Genomic DNA, 20,968 nt, shown 5'->3' with positions numbered 1-20,968 from the left:
ACAATTTCTCTTGGAACTTGTGTAATTTTAATTATTTCAACTCAAGTACGGGTGAGTTTCACATACTTCCTTTTTCAGCTGTTAATAGAATTAAAGGTGATGGTGGCAAAGTCTAAATCAGTTTAAGTGACATTTCTATTAACAAATGAGATAATTTGTCTTTTAGGACACGAATTTGTCCAGTTCCAAATGCTTAACTGTGTTTTGGGGCATTTTCCAGCTCCAGATGAGAAATATCAAACATAGGAAAGCCACCAGGATTTGGAAAGCTCAGAAAGGAGCTGAAAAGGAAGTACATGCAAGGAAGAAGTTAAGGAAGTTCTGCTCCACTCCATCAGCATACCACGTTTTGGTTTCTTAGCATCAAACAGTGCAGCTTAGCTCCAAATCACCCCAAAAGGCAGTCTAAGGGACATGGATTGAAAAAAATTTTATGCAGTGTGATTATTTTGCTCTATCTGCTACTCAGTGACCAGGAAAGAAAACAAAATTTTAACAAAAAAAGGGCCTAACTACTCAGTTTCCATTGAAAACTCACTTAAGATGGCAACACCTTCATCTGTCAGTGCTGAGCTGACGACACAATCAACAATTAATGCTGGTAATGTTGAATTTATCTATTTTCCTTTTCCAAAAGGCCACAGCTCATGTCACAACTCACTTAGGAGGTGGGTGGCACATGGATGTTGCACCAAAATGTATTTATGGCTTTATGGAAGCAGTAAGAGCTCCAGCATTCCTTCATGTAACAGGCTTTGATACATCGAGTCGTGTTGCAGGAATTGTTTAAGGGTGTCTTCTGTCATCTAAAGATGAAACCAAAATGACACCTCACATGGCCTTATAAAAATAAAAATATACAAGGTTCTAAACTCATATTTGTTTTTAGAACTGTAGGAGATGAGTTTATCTCCCAAGACTGGAAGGTTTCCTGGATTAGGAAACGATATTAAAAGAAATAAATAAAATAAAATAATTTTAATTTGCTAGCAAAACAACGATCTCCTCACACCAGCAAAAGACAACATGCAGGAGCAACCAGCAGCCTTTCAGTGAACACTTGGAAGCTTTTCTCACCCCAACCCACCCAGTCAGAACAGTGTGCTGGTTAATGAGACACTGCACACAGCTCCCAGCCTCTCCAGGAGAACAGCATGCAAGGGCAGCTCTGGGGCTCACACGGGCCAGGGTTAATGCTCACACACCAGTACCTTCAGTTCTTTCAGGCCCTGCATGTATTTGCCTTCTACATCCTGAATCTGGTCCTTTAACTCATAGATGTCCTGAGGGAGGTGGTGAGAGAGGTCAGTGAACACTAACAGGCAGAATGCAGCTGGGAGGGACAAGCAATGCTCCACGTGCTCCTTCCAACACCTCTCCCACACATGTTAAGGGCTCTGACCCTAAGCTGAAGTCTTGCCAGACAACCAGATTTCTTGGTCAGGAGATTTTTGTGCTAATTCTGCTTTTCTTGGCTGGAAAAAAACGGAATCTCCATCGTTAAGGATGAGGTGCAGACCCAGGCTCAAAGGCTCCGACAATCCCAGCCCTTCTCTGTCCCTTTCAGTGATGATCATTCTGTCCCTTTCAGCGATGATCACCTCTGTCCCTTTCAGCGATGATCACCTCTGTCCCTTTCAGTGATGATCACTCTGTCCCTTTCAGGGATGATCACTCTGTCCCTTTCAGGGATTATCATTCTGTGCAGGCTGTCCCCTGCTCTCCAGGAGTGCAGTTATCTCTGCCCTCCTACCCCTCCCTGTTTCAGGATGGGTTGTGTCTCTTACATTCAGTCCCACCTGAGAAACATCTCCAGCAAAGCTTCTCCTTCACAGCACCTGCTTCACTGCCACAACTGCCAGCTCCTTCCTGCCAAAGGAGCCTGAAGGATACCCCACGCTTTATTCTGGGTTTAAGCCTTTATTCTGGCTTTACTCCTCACCTTGATTTCCCTGATGGATGCCTCTGTGTCAGCTGAGATGGACGTGTCCCCACTGCCTCTCCGTGAAGAAGTCCCGCCCAGAGAAGCCAAGGTAGCTGCTGATAAACTTGACACAGTTCGTGCTCCCTACAATCACACAAATCAACTGCTTAGAACTTTCTTTTCCAGATAAATCATGGGTTTGTAGCTTTCCCCTTTTCTATGTTTTTAATACATACATTAAGCCAGTCCCCGCACTTCTAAATTATGCACTTTTGATTAAAATCAAACTTTCTAAGAAGTAAAAAAATCAAGATTTAACAAGAGAAACTAATGAGAAAAGGCAGATCAGAAGTATTTAAATAATACTGAAATAGGAGTTTGCATAATTTAGCTTCTAACTATTAATTCTCAATTGGAGAAAGTCTTTAGGGTCTAGTGTCAGCCTACCAGACATTTTCAAAACTTGCAATAACACACTCTGTGGAAGCTTTGGAAGCTGCTCTCCTTTATGGATATTTATTTACTCTGCAGCAATAGCCACATGAACTGCTCAACTGTACTCAGGCTTAATGTAGTAGCCTCCTCTTCTATGATGATGATTTATTTATTTTTACATAAATAACTTAGGTCTTATAACTAAGATCTAATAAACACACACAGTGTTTGTGTGGCTTAGCCTAAAGCAGTTTCAGCCAACTGCTGTTGAAGGTCAGCTACTTAACATGGAGTAAGCAGGGGCTGAAAAGTTCATCTTCAAGAATGCTGCAGAGCAGAAGGCTCCAGAAATTCAAATTTTTGCCTCACAATGGATTTTATAGGAGACTTCTGTACACTCATGGCAAGTTCTACCTACCAAAAAGAATGAACAAAGCACTATTGTTAGAATAATTTATAAGATCCTTCTTACCTTCTCAAAGTCTTTTTCTGGCCTTTCCTCAATCTGTAAAAGAGAGATTGAGAGGGAATCATTCATACAATCGATAAAGGGTAAGAGAAAGCTGTAATATACCAGAAATGCCACCACATCCTCCCTGTCCCAAAAAAGGAAAGTACCAAGTTAGACTTGAAATCTAAAGCTTCAAACCTGTGGTTAATATTCCCCTCTTAAGACAAACAGGGACTACAACTTCAAGCAAAGATCCTAGACTAACAAAACTGACCCTCAAGTCAAATATCAGGGATCAGTCCAAAGTGTAAATAAATGGCTCTTTTAGAATTTCAGTACTTTACTGCAATTTACTAATTTACAAGAGAGATCCTATACCAAGTCTAGAAGAATCCAAACAGTGAGAAAGTAGAATTTAGAAGGAGAGAAAATTACCGTGGATGCAGACAGCTGAAGGGTTTAAAAGTTACAGAATATCTCCATCTAAAATGGAACTAAGTGTAAAAAGGACTGAATGAATTTAAAAATTCAGCAGAACTCAACAAAACCTGAATTCTTCTTGGAACATTCAGCACAGTCAAGATGGTTTCCCAAAAGACTCCTAGAAAATTAATGTCTTCCCCAGACCAAGAAGAGCCTAACTGCCAAAGGGAATAGTGCTTTTGAAACTACTCCAATAACAATCAGGACAGACCTGATGCAGGGGAAGGCAGGGCATAATTGATGGTAAGTTGATAATTTCCATTGAAAACACACTCAAAACCTACATCTCTTTCTAATCAGTACACATATTTGGCACAGTTTGGAGTTTTTTCCTTTTATTCTATAGAACAATATGGGGATAATCTCACTTATTATTCTTCATATTACCTATGTTACCCTATTAAAAAAAAATCTCAGAACTGTGAGGTACCTGCTCCAAATCAGCTTTTTACACTGACATGTCACAGCTAAAGTTCCCTATGAATTAGCATTAAGAAAACTTTAAGTCTGAGGCTTCAAATTAAAATAAGCCAGACTTAAAGCACTAGATCTAAACTTGCAAAGACACCGAATACATAAAATATTTCAGAAAAACCCCTCCAATCTCTGAATTTGGAGGCAGTAAGAGAGGGTCATTAATGAAGGCAGACAATTTAGCTCAGACCCAATGAACAAGATGGACTGAATTGTGCAAACAGCTTTTTCTTTTCATGCCAGACAGCTCCAAGTGCTGGATTTGGCAGCCTTCTAGCCCAGCCAAACACTGGGGTGTTGTTTATCAAGACAGCTGTGGCAGGGTCAATAGTGGCATGTGACAAAAGATCTGTGTGTGTGCACACATCTACCTCTGGAAATCTGTGTACATGCTTTGCAAAATCTATCTTGCAGGGCACAACTCAAAATACTTATTTTCCTTCAGCCATTTGCACAACGGCCTCTATTTTCTGGAACAATCTCAGTTTTTAGCAAAATAAAGAAGGGAGCAAATATTGATATTGTTTTAATGATGCATCACATGAGTCAAATAAAAGCTTCCATTTATGAAGGGGAACGTTTAAGACAATGTGGTGAGAGACATGAATGCAGGGAGTGTTTCTACTCAGAGCACTCATAACCACACCTGGGAAGCCTGCTACATCTTTATTGCAAAACTATCTTAAAAAATAACTCTGATGAGGCATAATCTCTAATAATGACAGCTATTAAGTAACATCCAAAATTGAGCTGGTCAAGAAAACAAACCAGATTTCATCTTCCCTGCTGATGCCCTTGCACACATCCACTTGGCAGTTTCTCCTCAAAACCAGTACCTATCCCAAACAATTTGTTTAAATATTTATTAACACTTAACAACTCAATCAATTTCGAGAAAAGCCAGTTCCTCATACCAAAATAACATCCTTACATTACACAGATGCCTCCTGCTATATGACACTTTCCTAAGCAAAAAGCCAGTCTGAAACAAGCAGCATTTAATTTTATGGTTACATAGCAGTGATGCACCAAAATCTGTGTTGTAGAAAGAGAGAAACCTATTTGAGATTAATATTTTATAGAGCTTTCCTCGTGCTCAAGTTTAGATCAATGTATTCACAATATCCTTTAAAAAGAGACATTTTTCCTAAAGGAATCAGCCACCAGAGGGACCTCCAGGTTTCCAGCCTTCCCCCAGTCACCTCCAAACCCTCTGGCAGTTGATTCAGCAAGAAATGAAACAGAGAAAGGTCAGGAGAGAAATGTTTCTGTTTATTCAAAGTTGTACAGAATTCTTGCCCAAAACACTCAGCTTCTGTGTCAGCATTCAGTCAAGAACACTGCAATTATTAAATAGGCTGAAAACAATTTCTTTACCTTCACAAGTACTCAGCACAGCCCTTCACAAAAATATCCTGGCTTTGGGACTTTTCCACACACAAACAGAAAGGATTGACAGAATACTTGCCAGAAAAGGAGATTTAAAGAGGGATTTAAATGGTACCTTTAATTTCCACAACACTACCATTTTTCATTTGCACAAGGATATGGGTTTGTCTCTAATCACAGATTATCTTCCTCTTCACTAACAACTGGGGCAATTTGTACTTCAGTGCATAAAAAAGCAGGAAAAGGAAGTAATTTTCCAAGGAACTCCAGCACGTACATCTTTGTTTTGGCTGCTCTCTGCAAAATAAGTGCAGTGGGATCAGAGTTCAGCCTCCTCTGACAGCAATTTCAGAATAAATCCAGAACCACATTACAAAAATGTCAGCAACATCAGAGCTCACCACAGCTGGAAACATAACGTGAGCAAGATCACCCCACAAGCCTTTATATGGGAAAAATGCCTGTTTTCCATAGATGAAAAGGGTTAACCATTTTAGGGTGAAGCTCGCTGCCACCAGTGGAGTGTCCTGGCCAAAATGAATCTCTGCAGCACCACCACAGAGCATCCAACCAAAAAACACCTACTGCAAGTACAGGGATCTTAAAATCAATGACTGGGGCACCGTTTCCAGCTTCCAGGCTGCGAACAAAGGCAGGCAAGGGAAGCCTGGAACTCTTCTGCCTGTGCCGTGTCCCCACGCTTGGGTATCAGAGTAACCTCAGTGCTCAGGACGTGGCTGCCACTGCTCAGCTCCAGCTCAGATATTGCACTTAGCTCAACTTCCTCACGAAAGCAAGGGGTTTTTGGTGACAAATCAAATTAAGATCATTTCCTGCCCTTAAAGTAGCACAGCGAAGCTTGAAATGGAAATTCGGCCCACGGCAGAGAAAAGTTGTTAGGCTAGAGCTTAACACAGGATGGTATCTACAAAATGTGGAATTAAAGAGAAGAAAAGAAGTACTGCAGTCAGTACAACCCCTCCTACAACCCCAGTCTTACCAGTTTGATCAGCTGGGCTGGGGCAGGCAGTAAGAGAGTTCTGAGAGCCACCTTAACTGCAGCAATTAGCAACAAGCCTTTCAGAGTCAGCAGGGGAAAAGAAAACCACTGCTGAAATTTGTCAGGTCTGAAGAGGGTTTGTGAGAAGAATCTTCTCTCAGGAATGAGTGCTATGCCAAACGTCACTGCCTAAACAAACTTATCAGTCCCAGAAACGCAAGTTAGCACTGCAGCAAATCCTCACTCCAGAGGGGCCCAAAGCATATCCAGACTGTCAGAGGCAGGGCTAGGATACAACCAAGCCTAAACCTGCAGATTGAGAGAAGGCAAAGCTTCTTAAGTGCCTCCACCAAAATTAAGTCTGTCAGTGTCTTCATTTTATTTCTGGTGAGAACACATTAAGCTTCTGCCAGTGATGTTCACAACTGGGCACTGATGTATGACCTGGACACAGACACACGGGGAATGAGAGGCTGAGAGCAGCAGGGATCTGGAAGTCCTGGTCCATGGCCAGCTGGATCTGAGCCAGCAGTGCCCTGGAGCCAGGAGGGGCATCCCTGTCCTGGGACATCCCAGTCAGGCTGGGGAGGGGACTGTCCTGCTCTGCTCTGGGCTGGGGTGGCCTCACCTCCAGTGCTGGGGGCAGTTTTAGATAAGAAAGACCTAAAGCTGCTTTAGAGAGTGTCCAAAAGAGGGACAGAAGATGGGGAGCGGTCTGGAGGGGCTGTACAAGGAGCAGCTGAGGGCACTTGGTTTGTTCAGCTGGAGCAGAGGAGAGACTGAGGGCAGAGCTCAGCATCTTCCTCCCCTGGGGCAGCTCCCAGGTGCTCTCTGTGACAGGGACAGGACCCAGGGATGGCTGGAGCTGTGTCAGGGCAGGCTCAGGCTGGAGATCAGGGAAAGGTTCTTCCCCCAAAGAGTGCTGGGCACTGCCCAGGCTCCCCAGGGAATGGGCACAGCCCCAGAGCTCCAGGAGCGTTTGGACACTGCTCCCAGGGATGCTCAGGGTGGGATTTTGGGGTGTCTGTGCAGGGCAGGAGTTGGATCAATGATCCCTGTGGCTCCCTTCCAGCTCAGGATATTCCACAATTCTGTGTGTGCTCAGCCTGAACTCTGCTTGTGTTACTGCCTGAGCCTCCACAAGAAGGGAGAGAGCCAGGATTAACCACCATTACCTCAGCCTAACAAAACCTGCCCTCTCCTCTTGTTTTGCCTGCTTTGCCCTAGAGAGCCTTCAGACAAATACTGCTGCATCCTCAGCCTGTTTCAGATTTAGAAAGAATTGCTTTTCACTAGTAGTTTCTTAATTTAGAAAAGAAAAATGACAAAACTCCTGCAATTCGTATTAAAAGTCCAGCTCTGCCAAACCATGCTGAGAGCTCCAGCCCATCTGTAGAGAAATATCTGATGATTGCTCTCAGTAGTTTTCAGATCTGTACTTTATGTGAGGATGGTTTAATATTAAACAACATGTTTGCATATCTGCAGTAACTGCAAGGACAGCAGATATTACCAGTGGGGATAACATGAAAAATGTTAAAGAAAAATAAACAAACAGCAAACTTCATTCAGATACAGCAAATTCTTAAAATAACTACAAAGACAAACACTCACACATTGTGTTTAACTATCTTGCTGCCTTTGACTGTATTACCCACATGGTAACACAAATGAGAACACAAGCTAGCAAAGCTGTTCACAGTAGGAAAACCACTGCAGGAAAACTACTGCTGCTTTTTGCTCACTGTTCAGTGAACAGTGATAGAAGGGGGGGAAACAAAACTCTGAGAAAACAATTTCAGAGCTGCAGTGACAAGCTGCTGTATGCTTTAATTTAGAAAGTTCCATGGAATCATTCTCCACTCTCATGTACCTGACTGAAAACGCTACCAGAACACTTTGAAGCCTGTCAGTAAAAGTGATCCCTCACTCTGAGCTACAGAAAAGCAATGTCCGTTTAATACAGAAAAAATATTATAATTCTATTATAATCACAAGGTGCTGCTGGACTGACCCTGTGTAGCAATAAGAACTTTTAGGATCAGGTGGGCTCACTGTGATATTAACTCTCTGCTCTTCTTCAAGGTGACAGAGAGAAGGGGAGCTCTTCACAGCAGGCAATACATCACTAATTACAACAAAAAAACGTCATTTACGGAGTGCCTGCTGTCTCCCTGCAGAGCAGATTCAGCCTCGTGCTGACACAGCAAACCATCTCCAGCCACTTGCATACCAAGAGGCCAAAGTGTAAGCAGGGAATTTAAAATAAAAAAACCCTCCCTTGCACCTCCCAGCATCTCATGATTCCTGTAAGCAACTTACAGGAATGACTCAGTTGGCACACAGAAAACACCTAATGGAAATCAACTGCAGTGGGTACCCAGTTCTTATTACCCTTACAGAATTGTAATGGAATCCCTGTTTATTCTGATTAATTTTTGCTTTGGGGGGTAATTGAAATTCATTTTGCAAAGCCATTTAAGATGTATTACTAATGTAAGTTATAGTCTGCAAGAACTCATAGCTCAGGGACTCAGGTTCAGGGGCTAATTAAAACATTGATTTATTTATAGCACACCGGCTGCCATGTATTATCTGATGAAAATCTGTTTTTGAATAATTTTTAAAAATGAATGTGCTCAAAACTTTCGAGCACGTAGCTCTGTTGTATCAGTTTTCAAATGGCAGACTACAAAACTCACTCTCTGTGGCAAATTAATGCTATTATATTTTAGTCTACTGTAAGCTGCACATTGCAGCTCTCTCTACAAGACATCCTCCTGCACTCAGCAGCTGCCTGCATGCTTGAAAATAAATCAGAAAGATAACCAGAGCTGGAAACAGCTACAGAGAGGAACAGGCACAGAGAGAAAGCATAAAAAAAATTGAAGACAGAAACCCCCTAAAAGCAGGAGATGGACAAGGCACAGCTTGTGTTGGGTGCTCCTTATCCTTCTAGCACCTCACCATGCTAGAGATGCAGTGCCTGGCACTCTACACTCCCACAGAGATGTTCAAATCCAACCTCTGGAGAGCCCTGCAGCTTTGCACCAAAACACTGCTCACTGCAGAGAAACTCCACTGCTTGAATGCTGCAGTAAGATTTGGGGTTTCCTGCTCTCCCACTTCCATCAACAGCCCAGTCTTTTCCACAGTAACCTTGCTGTGCTTTATTCTCCATTTAAAGCAAATATTGCCTTGTCATGAGAGTCCAAAGTGTCCTTTCTGTTGTAAAAACATGCATCTGCATAGAAATCAATGCAGTTTTGCAATTTCTCCTGTAGTTTCTTTGTCTTAAGCACTGCCCACAAGGTCCAATTAATACTTAACAAACTGCCTCATGAAAGACAGTGACTTTTCTGTACCAAAAAAAAACCTTGAAGAAGAGAGGAATGAAAGAGTTGAGAGCCAAAGAGAAATAGAGGAGCTCACCACTGGACTGGCCCGAGCAGAGCTGGCTCTGGAGGATGCCCGAGATCCCGAACCAAGGTAGCAGCTGTACTCAGAAGGCTGCAGCAGGAAAACCAGGAACAGCAGGCAGAGAAAAGAGAAAAGTGTCAGAATGGGCAAGGGAAGCAGGAGAGGATGTAGAGCATCACATCTGAAATTAGTTCAAGAGGTGGTTACGTGCAGTTGGACAAAGGAACAGCAATGAAAGTCAGAGAATTGTTACTTTGAAAATTAAGACAAGCAGAGTTTTCATTCAATTCTTAAAATACCAATCATTTATTTATGCCTCTTCAGGTTCCAGTGACAAATAAACAATTCAGTTTCTCTACAAAAGGCTCCATCCTACTACTTTCCAAGAGCTCTCTGATGAATCACTTTCCCATGTTCCCAACATTGTGCACATATAAAATGAATTTGTGCTCTGCAGGCCAAAGGAAGACACATCCATCTATGTGGGGATTAAAGTAAAAACTGAGGCCAGCTCAGAGACTGAGTCTCTCTCCTAGTTTTCCAGCACCTGCAGTCCCCATCTCCTGCCAAAGAAAGTCTTTTAGCTTTTTTTAAAAGGAACATCTAAGCAAAGATGCAGGACAGGGCTGGCTGGTGGCTGACAAGGACAAAGAACGTGTCTATGCTGTTTTATTTCCAGAGGTTCTAATGCAATGAAAATGGAGCAGGGAAATGAGAAAGTTTAAAGCATCAAGGAAAAAGAACTAGAACTCACTCTGGAAATAATGAGTTTATTTCAGGGATTTCTCAGATACAAACACAGAGAAATCTGAAGAATTATCATATTTTGGAGATGCTGTGGGTTTTTTCAATGTTCTTTTTTATTAAGACACCTGGCCACTACAGGAATTCCTGGACTCTTTAGCTTTACAGAAACAGCCAGGCCTTCGCCAAGCCACTGCAGGGCTGCTCCAGCATCATTAGTCACAAAGGAACAAAGCAGCACAGCATCACCTGCAAATTAAGCTTGCAGCACTAATAAATGGTGAGAGGGTAAGCTGGAAATAACCCCAGCCAGAGCACAAGCACAGGGGCAGCCACTGACCACAAAACATCCCGTGCAAGGTGCACAGCCCCCAGGCAGGGCAGTGTCCTTGGATTCACCTGGAGTGGCCAGGGGAGCTGTGGCTGCCTCACCCCCTCAATGTTCAGTGTTGGATGGGCCTTGGAGCAACCTGGGATAGTGGGAGGTGACCCTGCCCAGGGTAGGGGGTGGGAACACGGTGGATTTTAATGTCCCTTCCAACCCCAACCATTCTGGGACTCTGTGTCTTACACTGGCTTTGATCTTCGTTTCAGAGGTGAGAAAATGCACGCTATAAAACTCTGCTGCACACTGTTTACAACTATTGCCAATCACACAGTAACTCCTAAATTAAAGACAAAAAGCACTGAAGTAAAAATACAGATTCTGTGTGGTCACCACAGTGTTACATGTTTAACAAAAGAAGGGTTTAGAATAAATTTGAAACACATGACAGGGAAAGTTTTAACTACTGCTGAATCCCATATTCATGTTTCCAGGCCCTACTTATTCCACAGTTGCTCCCTGTACATTCTGACTATGGAAGTAAGTGGCTGTGACCAAGCAAGGCCACTTTCAGCTTCACCCCCTGCATTCACCTGATGTTCCAAAAACACTTTTTGGAAGCAGCCACCCAAGGTGACTCTCCCTGTCCACGTTAAAAGTGCTGCAAGGTTCAGAGGCATTAAAACAACCACAGTTCAAACTCTCCCATTACTCCAGGCAGCAGGAACTGGAAATGCTGGCTTACACACAAATACCTGTGGCTCAGGGTGGGATGGGGATGGAGGGAGGGGAAAGCACCCATGTTTTAGTCACTGTTCTCTGCTGATGCCATTGACAGCCCGTGAAAGACTTGCAAACAGATTTTGGGCTGACAGGTTTGCTGTAAATTATTTCTCACAGCTGTGAATCAGTGGGATGGCAAAAGGATGGCACAGCCCTTGAAGGACTAGCACGTGCTTAGTAAGCATTCTTGAGAGTCTTTCCTCCTCCAAGCTAATAAAAACGTGATGTTTAAAGGCAACATAACATCAGTGCTCTGTCTTTTCAGTCTTATGGCCTTAGATGGTGGTTACTTGTTTTTGCTGGGGGTTTTTTGGTTGGTTGGGTTTTGCTATCATCACTGAAGGGGAGGAGTGGCAGAATAAGCAGTGGGCCCACAGAGGAGGATTTAAAAATCTAAAGAGATTGGCTGGTTTGGTTTTTTTTTTCCCCCAGGTGGATGCAACAGCAGCAGATGGACTGCTGGCCCAAACACCCACAGAGAAAAGGTGAAGGCATTTTCTGCCTTTTAATCTGCAACCAGAGTCCTGGAGTTTCTCTTTTTGAAAGGAAACAATTTATATGGTCATTCCTTATATTGTTGCTCTCCATCCACGACAGAGCCCTTCACTCTCAAGAAAACACATTTTGGAAACGCTGTCTCATATATATGAACATGAAATATATTTGAATATAAATCCAAGAAACAAAACCAAGCGAGTCGTGTATTCACAAAAATCATTTACTTCACACTGCTTACGTGGTTTTAAACCTTATTTTTAAATTTTTGGATGATTATTTTTTAAAACTTGTATTTTTCTCAGTTTTGACAAGAAGTATTAAGTCTCAGGGAGGGAAAAGACTTCATGTAAGGTGTTTTATCTGCAAACCAAGCGCAAGGCAGAACTGGATTCCCTGTCCCACAGTTCCCATCGATGGGAACTCATTACTTCATGGAAGCTGGCGGGAATGGTGCTCCCACTGCTGCTGCCTAGAGCAGCAGACCCTGGATGTCACAGAGCCCATGTGAAATGTTCCTCAGCCTGGCAGAGGACAGGCACAGAGCAGGGAAAAGCAGAAAAGCTCTTACAGCACGGGAACTAGGGGCACTATAGCGGCGGCTCCCGCTGTACACGCTCTCCTCGTACACAGACGCCTACAATTCAAACACAGAGTCAGCACAGGAGTGAGCACAGGCACGAATCCACCCAGGACAAGTGGCAGGAGCAGGGTGGGCAAGGACAGGCACAGGGACATCTTGTGTGTGCAACCACAGGCAGCATGCAAGGGGAGAGCCAACGTGCAAGGTCTGACACAGCCCCGAGGCCATCACGCCCCATGCATTTCTGACCCTTCTCCCAGGGCTTCAATCAGCTTTAATTCAACACTTGGCCTGTCCTCAAATTGCTACATCAATTCTTCAACTCTGCCCACCTGTTTCACCTACTTTGCTGGTGCTGGCAGTGAGAGGAAAAAACTCCCAGCTGATGAGCTTCGCTTACCAGCTGGTTTAGTAAATCAATAAAATAGGAGGAAAATGCATATTTTATTATTCCTGAGAAATATGGCTCAGGAAACACAAGAGGAGAAGGAAACTCTACCTTTGAGTTTCCTTTGAGAAAAAATTCTGAGGAGCTCATTTTGAACAAGAAGGCAGGAATTTGTCTAGAAAGATTTGTGAACAGATTTTTGTTAGCTGTTAAGCAACCAGCAAGAATTGATGTTGCCTCTCTGTCAGCAATACAGCAAGGAAGGAACACAACTCTCTCCACATGGACACAACACCCGTGGCAGCATCACAACCCTGTGAGCACAGTCCCAACAGGAATTAAAGGAAGGATCAGCAAATCCAGGTGTGCACAAACAGCATCACACACACACACACAGGTGGCATTCAGATGGATGGGACACCAGGGGGGGAGAAAAAGGCACTCAAGAAGAATGACAGACAACAAGTGCATGGCTGGGGGTGAGTGGCTCTGGTGTGGGTGCTCAGAGCATCAGCACAACAAACCCTGTAACTCCTGGCTGGCAGGGCATCGCTGTACAGCAGGGAGGGCTGAGGGAGACAAGCACAACACTTTTTGGTTTGGCAGAGTAAATTAAAAAAAAAAAAAAAAAAAAAGCCTACAGCAGAATTAACGCTCTTGGTGAGAGATTAGGATCACTACACGACAACAGAAGGAAAGCCAGTACAGAGAATATCAGAATATTAGTCATCTGCCCCATGAAAGCATTAGACCTCAGCTCCCAAAGACTAAGAATACCAACCAGACACGTGCATTTCCTACAGGAAGGGAGGACACGACACCATGTAAAAGCAAAACAGCATAATTTAATTTTAGGTTGTTAAGCTGTTATTGTCTCCCACACATTTGTGTACAGGAGACAGTAAGAGGGGGTTTCTCTTCACTTCAACCAAAGCCAGAAAAAGCTACACAAAAAGTGCTTCAACATTCATACTGTGAGTGTTTCACACAGCTTTAAGATAATCTCCTGTGTGGTTTATTAGTCACAAACACAGAGAAAACCCAACTAATTCAGGAAAAAAGTTACAAAGGGTTCAATCAGAGCAGCCTGAAACAAGTGTTAGTAACCATGCCCTTAAACAAACCCAGAGCACTCGCTGTGTCTGGCAGAACTGGGTGCAAGAGAGGCTCCAGCAGTGATCCCCAGCCCAGGTCCTGCTGCCAGTGCTCCATCCACACCCCAGGCAGGACCTGGAGCACTGCTGGAGCTCTGCCACACACAGGGGACAATCCAACCTCCAGCTTCACTGATGTTCTTCCAGCACTCTGAGAATTTGCTTCTCTGTAATTTCGTGTCGTGCAGACTGGATTGCCTCAAGCTCACTAGACTGACATGCTGCTTCAAATAGAGAACTTCAGGTAATTAAGATTTCCCTTATCTTTCCAGAGCAATTAAGGCCAATGGCAGACAAGGAAAGGGAGGAGCAGCAAAGGAAAACTGATTGTGCTCATTTGAAAACAGTTTTCCATTACTCATTCCAATCTTAAAAGGTCTGATTTGTTTAAAGTTTCACTAAAAAGAGCCACAGAGACTCTCGACAATTGGTCCACATTGATTCCTAAGTACAAGAGGTTGTATTATCCAAACAAAATCCAGGCCAGGTGAAGCCAGAAGGCAACAGACCCAATTTCCATTTTGGGAAGAAAGCTGAGATGTGGAAGCATAGCTGCTGTTGGGGAGACTCAGGTCAGAGTAGTAGGATGCCTGCATTAAAAAAAAAAACAAAAACAACAACTCCTTGAGAACTCAGCTTCATTCTTTATTCCTTTAAATGGGAAGGAAAAAGTAAATTAGATGATTACGAACTGCAAAGCAGTCACAGATGCAAAAAGAAGAGAGAACTGCATTAAAGCTGTGAGGTTGTATGAAAACTGTGGGAGCTTTGAAGCACTGGGAAAATGCACTGGTCAGAGAGCTGGTGAGCCTCCTCCTGAGATCCTGAGGAGTTTGTGTCCTGTAAGGTACACCCCCAGGAGAAGGGGAGATCCTGGGAGATGGAGAGCAAAGGCAGGGACCAAAACTGCTGCCTGTGCCCAGCAGGAATGTGAGGAACCCACTGTCAGATATGGCAGGACTGAGTGGGGAGAAAACTCTTCTCTAAGAAGAGAGATTATGTACATTAAACATTTCTTTTAAATGAAAGACCTTCTTTCCCTGCTTCCTGCCTTGCATCCAGTCATCCCTGCACTTTTGGTCCACTTAGGGGATCTTAATGAGGAATAGCTGTTCTCAAAGATCTCAGGCCTTCACCTCCTTTGCTACTCTCCTTCTACACCCATTCCCTGACACGTTTCCTCTCCAAGCATTTCTCCTGGGGGGTCTAGAACAGCCAAGGTTCTCTGTTTGCAGCAGTCAGCTCCTCACAAACCCTAACTCATCCTTGCTTCACTGTGGTCCGTGGAGATGTTCATTTCCTCACAAAGAAGGGAGATCTGAGACAAATTAGAGAAATTTGTTTGCTTTCTTCTGTCACTGCAAGCAAGCAGACCTTTAGATATAACACAATACCCACAGGTACAGGCTGAGGGCAAATCATTGTCCAACCTCAGAAAAAACCTAACCCAAGAAACAACCAACCACAAACCAAAACCCCCCAGACAATGCCTGTAAAATGAGATTTTTACTGAAAGGAAACCTGAACTGAACTTCAAGAAATTACTTTCACTCCTGCTTAGAGTTTGCAATCTGCACTATTTAAGCCATTTAAGCACATGGCATTAATCATATTTAAGGGATCAATTTGTGACAATGCAAGTGCAGTGTCCACATGGAGACCACTCCATTCTGTCACTTAAAACTGGACACCTATTTTGGAAAAGCCATTGCCAGCAGGTTCATTCATCGTTTCCCTGCTGTCCTGAAGAATTTTCCTCTTTTCCATTTTTCCTTGTCACTTTGACAATCTTTATGATTCAGCTTGGGCTTTTTGGGGAGAATATTCCCAAAAAGTGAATGCCAGCCAGGCTGGCATCAATTTGGTTTGAAGTTTCAGCTCTTCTGAGTTACCCCCAAACTTTCCTCCCACTCCTAATTAATGATTAATCCAAGCAGCAATGGAACTACAAGAACTAACGATGTTGCTGTAATTAAGCCCTACTCAGACTAAATCTCCATGCTGCAAATGCTAATTCCAGGATGACTTTAAATTATTTAAATGAAATCCAAACAACCTCTTCTCCCTGGACAACTTCTTTGCAGATATTTTGTGGTCCTGGGAGCAGTGGAATATGTCAGTAAAGAGTAAGAACATAATTTATCACCAGTAGGACAGAATAAACCTCCTTGAACTCATCAAATGGGTCAGCAAGAAACAGGACAGGCTGTTTTCTTAGCAGTTCAAGTAACAGTATTTCATTGTCTCTTATCCACATCATGCCAGCTAAATTACATGGCAGCAACAATTTTTAAATGGATGTGAAGTACCAGGTCCCACTGTTTATCCAGGCTCCTGCTTCACTTCATGCCTACAAAGTAACCCCTGAACTCTCTGTGTTCAGCGTGTTATTGCTCAAACACTTGGCTAAATAGAGGCTTAAAATGAGTTTATTTTTGGCCTAAACACTGATTAGGCTGCATACCAATAATTTTCTTTAGAAGCCTTGATAGCACAAAGATCAACAGGCTCTGAGCTTTTGTCTGGCTTTGTTAAAATACAGGGGAGAAAAAAAACCCCAAAGAGTTCCCCCTCTGCCCCCAGGCTGTGCTTGGACAACCCCTTTAAATCATTTGCACAATCCCCAATATTTAACAAAGCAGGGCCAGAGTTGCTGTAATTGATACACAACACCTGTTGTGCTGGGACAGGAGGGAACATTGTGACCTGCATCCTCACAATGGAGTTAATAATTAAGCCTTTTCGGACTGGAAATGAAAGTCCATTAATGTTAAGTAGCTAAGTGGGAACACTTGCACTGGCTCTTCAGCTCCGCAGGCATTTCCAGAAACCCTAGGGTACGGTTTATAAAGGAAAAAAAAAAATAAAACAAAAACAAACCAAAGGCATTTAGTTCAGCAAACTTCAAATAAACAACGTGCATTAGGGGAAAATTCAAAATGCAAAGTCAATTTTAACTATGCAAATCTCAAGGCATGGACTAAATGAGGACATTCATGAACGCCTTGTAGAGGTTGAAAAGCACCCATTCTGTTTCCAGCACGTGGAAATCCTCCCTGCCAGTGCTGGCACAATGTAATTTTCACCCAATTTTGTTTACAAGTTAAAGCAGTTCTGGCTTCCAAGATCTTTCTGTATCAATTTCTGAGACTCCCCACTCAGGGCCTGATTTTTTGATTTATTTCTCAGAGATCTTCTTGCTGCACCTCCAGTGTCTGACAAACTCCAAACCCACAACATGCAAGACAGGAAAAACCTGCTTCACCAGCGAAAAGAATCTGCTAATTAGCTTTAATCCCATTAAATGGAGTAACAGAATTTTATAGCAATAGAAATCATCTACTAACCCTGCTAGATTTTCTGCTCTGAGATGATCCATACACGTCTTCCTCATAACCATTGGTCTGTTATGGAAGGAAAGGAGGGGGAAAAAAAAAAAGAAAGACAAAATGGAGAGAAGAAAAATTGACGTAGACCCCAAAGGGAATTTTTAAACAAATGTCATCACTTATGAAAAGCAAAGGCAGAGACAGAACTTTTCAAAGATACACCAGGAACAGGAGCAGTGCAGGATTAGGTCATGATTTCAAACATGAGGACACGAACATTTGTGTCACTACCTCCAGAACAGCCAAAAATGTCAAGGATACTCCTGCTCGCCCTTTCTGATCCCCCTTTTTTCTTTTTTGCCTCCCTTATATTCAAACACTCTGTGAAGGGAATAGGGGATAAAATGGGGACAAAAAGGAGATCAGAGGCTACAACAAAGGGCATATATGACTATAGCATATATCACTTACACCTCAGGCAGCTAAACACCAAAAAAACAGCAAATTGTAGTAGAAGAATTAACTCTATGTGAGAAATCCAGCTTAATAAACATGCAGTACTGTATAAATTCTCTTCTTTTTGATTTTGAGCATCAAAATTAAACCCAGACAGCGACCACCTGCCACAGCCCAGGATTCTGTAGCAGTCTGAGGGCTGGTGAGAGATTTGGGTGGGCTCAGTTGTCCTCCCTGGTGTCAGGAAGACGCTTTCCCTCAAAGGAGGATAAACAAACAGGCCCAGAAGGACTGTTCCATAAACAACGTGAGGTGCTTCAAATCCCTGTGGCAGCAGTGCTGGGAATAAAACAAAACAATCACAGTGACTCAGTCCTGAGCTTGGGAATGCAGTGGTGGAGATGAGAGGACAGACAAAAAAAGTCTCCTCAATAGATAGCATTAAAAGCTCGGGTTTCCACAGCAATTCACTGCTCTGGTATCACCTCACAACAAGCCCTGGTTTAGCACAGAAAACAAGGAAGCATTCTGTGTATTTGGGGTGGGGGTTTAGTGGGAATTTAATTAGAATTTCTATTAAAATTAAGTTTTAAAGTCCGTTTTAATGCGTTCCAGAAATGAATATCCACTAGAACCAATCTAAATCAATTTCCAAGAGAAATATTTATCATCTACTCTACAGCAGCTTCCATAAAAAATTAAACAAATTAACTTAGAAACCAGTTCAGAGCCAAGCTGGGAAAGCTACTTCTGGGAAAAGCTTAGATTCTCTATTGAAATGCAACATTATCACCCCAAATGGAAGGCAAACATCCAAGTTTCTTTTATTCAAGAATTGATTTGAAATACTCCTGTAGCTTTCTCAAACAGCTTGGCTTCTTTCTAGTTTTTACCAGGTTGGTTGGTGGCTTTTTTCCAAGCCCCTTGAATTTTTCCAACACTTCCCTGAAGAATGGTTAGAATGGATCTCCAGCAGACCAATTCCCTCCCCCACCCCTTTTATTGCTACACTAAGGACTTGTTTGCCTTTTTCAGCCGTGTAATATTGACTAAATGTAACCTCAGATCACTATCTGAACCATCCTATTACTCTCTAATGGTACCTTCATTTTTCCCAGATGTGGTATTCCTCATTTGTGCTTACTGTTATTCCATTTTGACAAGTTGTCTCCTGTTTATCATCGCTATTTTCACTCTAACCTTGTATGAAACTGCCTTCACTCCCTGCACTTAGCCAGCCAGACTCCTGGGGAACTGCTTTTCCCTCCTTAAAAAACCCAGATGATGCTGTCTTAGATGGGAGCAGACCAGCTGAGATCCTTTCCAGCTGTCTTGTTTTCTAACAAAGTTATTTTCCACATTCCTTTTACAAGAACGAGATCTGGCCCAAAGTTTCGCTTAACCTCACGTTACAGTCAATTTACAGTAACATCCTTTATGCCCTTAAATAATTACCCTGCTTAGGAACTCCGGTTGAATTGGTATGATGAATTTTCCACCAGCCCAGGTTAATTGGTTATAACTTCACAGTTCAGGCCCTTCTAAAGGAATCTGCCTCGTTTGCCCTGTGTCTTTCAGATTTCAGCCTGAAGCCCCAGAGCTGAGGCTGTTTCCCCTGCCCCTCTGACCCATCCTCTCCAGTGCATATTTTTGAAGGCAAATGCTCCAGGCAGCTCTTGGAGAGCAGGGTCAGTTTTAGCAGCCCTTGCTGACCTTTATTCTAGGCTACAATTACATGCAAAGCATCTGACCCTCGTGAAAACTGGAACAAATAAAACTGCATCCTCTAGAAGCTAAAATGACTCCATTTTACTATTCTCCCTTCAGTGACCCTATTTCTCTCTGTATTTTCCTCTTGCTTTTGGCAGACAAAGGAAAGCATTTCACTGCCATTGTGTCCATTTCTGCTTGTAATGTTTTTTACCTCAGGCTGTGGCTCATGCTGCTCCCTCAGGCTTTCTCAATCCCACGTCCAAACTCCATCTCTCAGAAAAATTCTCTGCTCGTTTCTAGCGTAGCAAAGAGCCTCAACCTAGCAATGTGGAGCCTTCCCTCCGTGGAAATATTCCCACTTTGCCCTCTCCACCTGCCTGGAATTGCTCCCCACATGATTCACCTATGACATGGGGTGGAATGAGATGGGCTTTAAGGGCCCTTCTAACCCAAACTATTTGGGATTCTGTAATATTCTCTCAATTATTGCCTATTTCTGTGCCATGTGACAGCTCAAGTTAGGTAGCTCAGGTAAGGTTTGGAGTTTTTCCACATGCTCTTTATGTACAGCACCGAAATAAGAGTTTGGATTATACTGTTGCCTGGAAAGGCTGACCTGGAACAGAGACTAGACAGAGCAAAAGGAATAAAATAGTAATTTATTGAAAAGATCCACCTTGGGCAGTGCACGAGCCTGGCCATGGCTACACCCAAATTAAATCCAAGATGGATCCTGGTCACGAGTTTTTACACTTTTGTAAGTTTTGGTTCATCTACATCTTGGGGTCAGTTATCCAACCACAGCCCCAGGCTATGAAGTCTCAGCCCCCTGGGCTTGCCCCCTTTCCCTCATCATTGTCGATTTTTGGGTACTGGTTGTCCTTAATTCTCCAGCTAGAAAGGAATTGTTTTGTCTGACTCCCTGTGAAGAGACTTTACTAACACCTAATATGAAGTTTCAGAGTTGCACACTAAGCAGCAGAGATTCTGAAAAATATAAAAACTAAAACCCCAAGGCATCGATCCCACATTTTGGAGATGAACTGATACTCGTTACAGTTCTGGTGTATCCTTGACATTGGGTGGCAGCTCTCACACTGGCACACACTCCTTGTCCTGCCACAGTGGGTTTTGTAGGCAGAACCCTCTCTGAGACAGATAAAAATACATACTGCTTTGGAGTAGTTCTTCTTTTTGGTCCTCTCACTCTCTAATCCAGCCTGCAGTAGGATTAAGAATGCAGGGTGAGAAGATCAAGTCTGTGCACACCCATCCAGGGCCAGGCATGCACATCCCCATGCAGGAACATGAGCAGAGCACAGCCCAGCAGTGAATCCACCCTCGGAGTCAAACACCCGCTCATTAGGGAATATTGTTAAAGTTATGTTAAATTTAGCAGTTGCAGTTCCAATCAGTCACACT

General features: G+C 43.1%; 1 protein-coding gene across 28 annotated transcripts in view; it reads right to left on the bottom strand.

Moving 5' to 3' along the window:
• Positions 1–20,968, bottom strand: part of LRRFIP1 (LRR binding FLII interacting protein 1) — a 100,421-nt gene that overhangs the window by 20,134 nt on the left and 59,319 nt on the right. For 7 of the 28 annotated variants that reach the window (XM_088167641.1, XM_088167616.1, XM_088167622.1 and 4 more), the window contains 8 exons: positions 20,719–20,766; positions 17,396–17,452; positions 14,558–14,638; positions 13,419–13,463; positions 12,495–12,560; positions 9,589–9,666; positions 2,832–2,864; positions 1,943–2,068 (listed from right to left, as the gene is read on the bottom strand). In XM_088167641.1, the coding sequence (XP_088023767.1) occupies positions 1,943–2,068; positions 2,832–2,864; positions 9,589–9,666; positions 12,495–12,560; positions 13,419–13,463; positions 14,558–14,638; positions 17,396–17,452; positions 20,719–20,766 (534 nt within the window). Of the gene's footprint in view, positions 1–1,211; positions 1,284–1,942; positions 2,069–2,831; positions 2,865–9,588; positions 9,667–12,494; positions 12,561–13,418; positions 13,464–14,557; positions 14,639–17,395; positions 17,453–20,718; positions 20,767–20,968 lie in introns of all 28 variants that reach the window. The other 21 variants (XM_088167643.1, XM_088167620.1, XM_088167632.1 and 18 more) reach the window with 12 other exon arrangements.

Source organism: Sturnus vulgaris, chromosome 7 (assembly GCF_052056855.1).
Source record: "Sturnus vulgaris isolate bStuVul1 chromosome 7, bStuVul1.hap1, whole genome shotgun sequence".
NCBI lineage: Eukaryota > Metazoa > Chordata > Aves > Passeriformes > Sturnidae > Sturnus > Sturnus vulgaris.
This window is presented reverse-complemented; position numbering and strand designations above follow the sequence as displayed.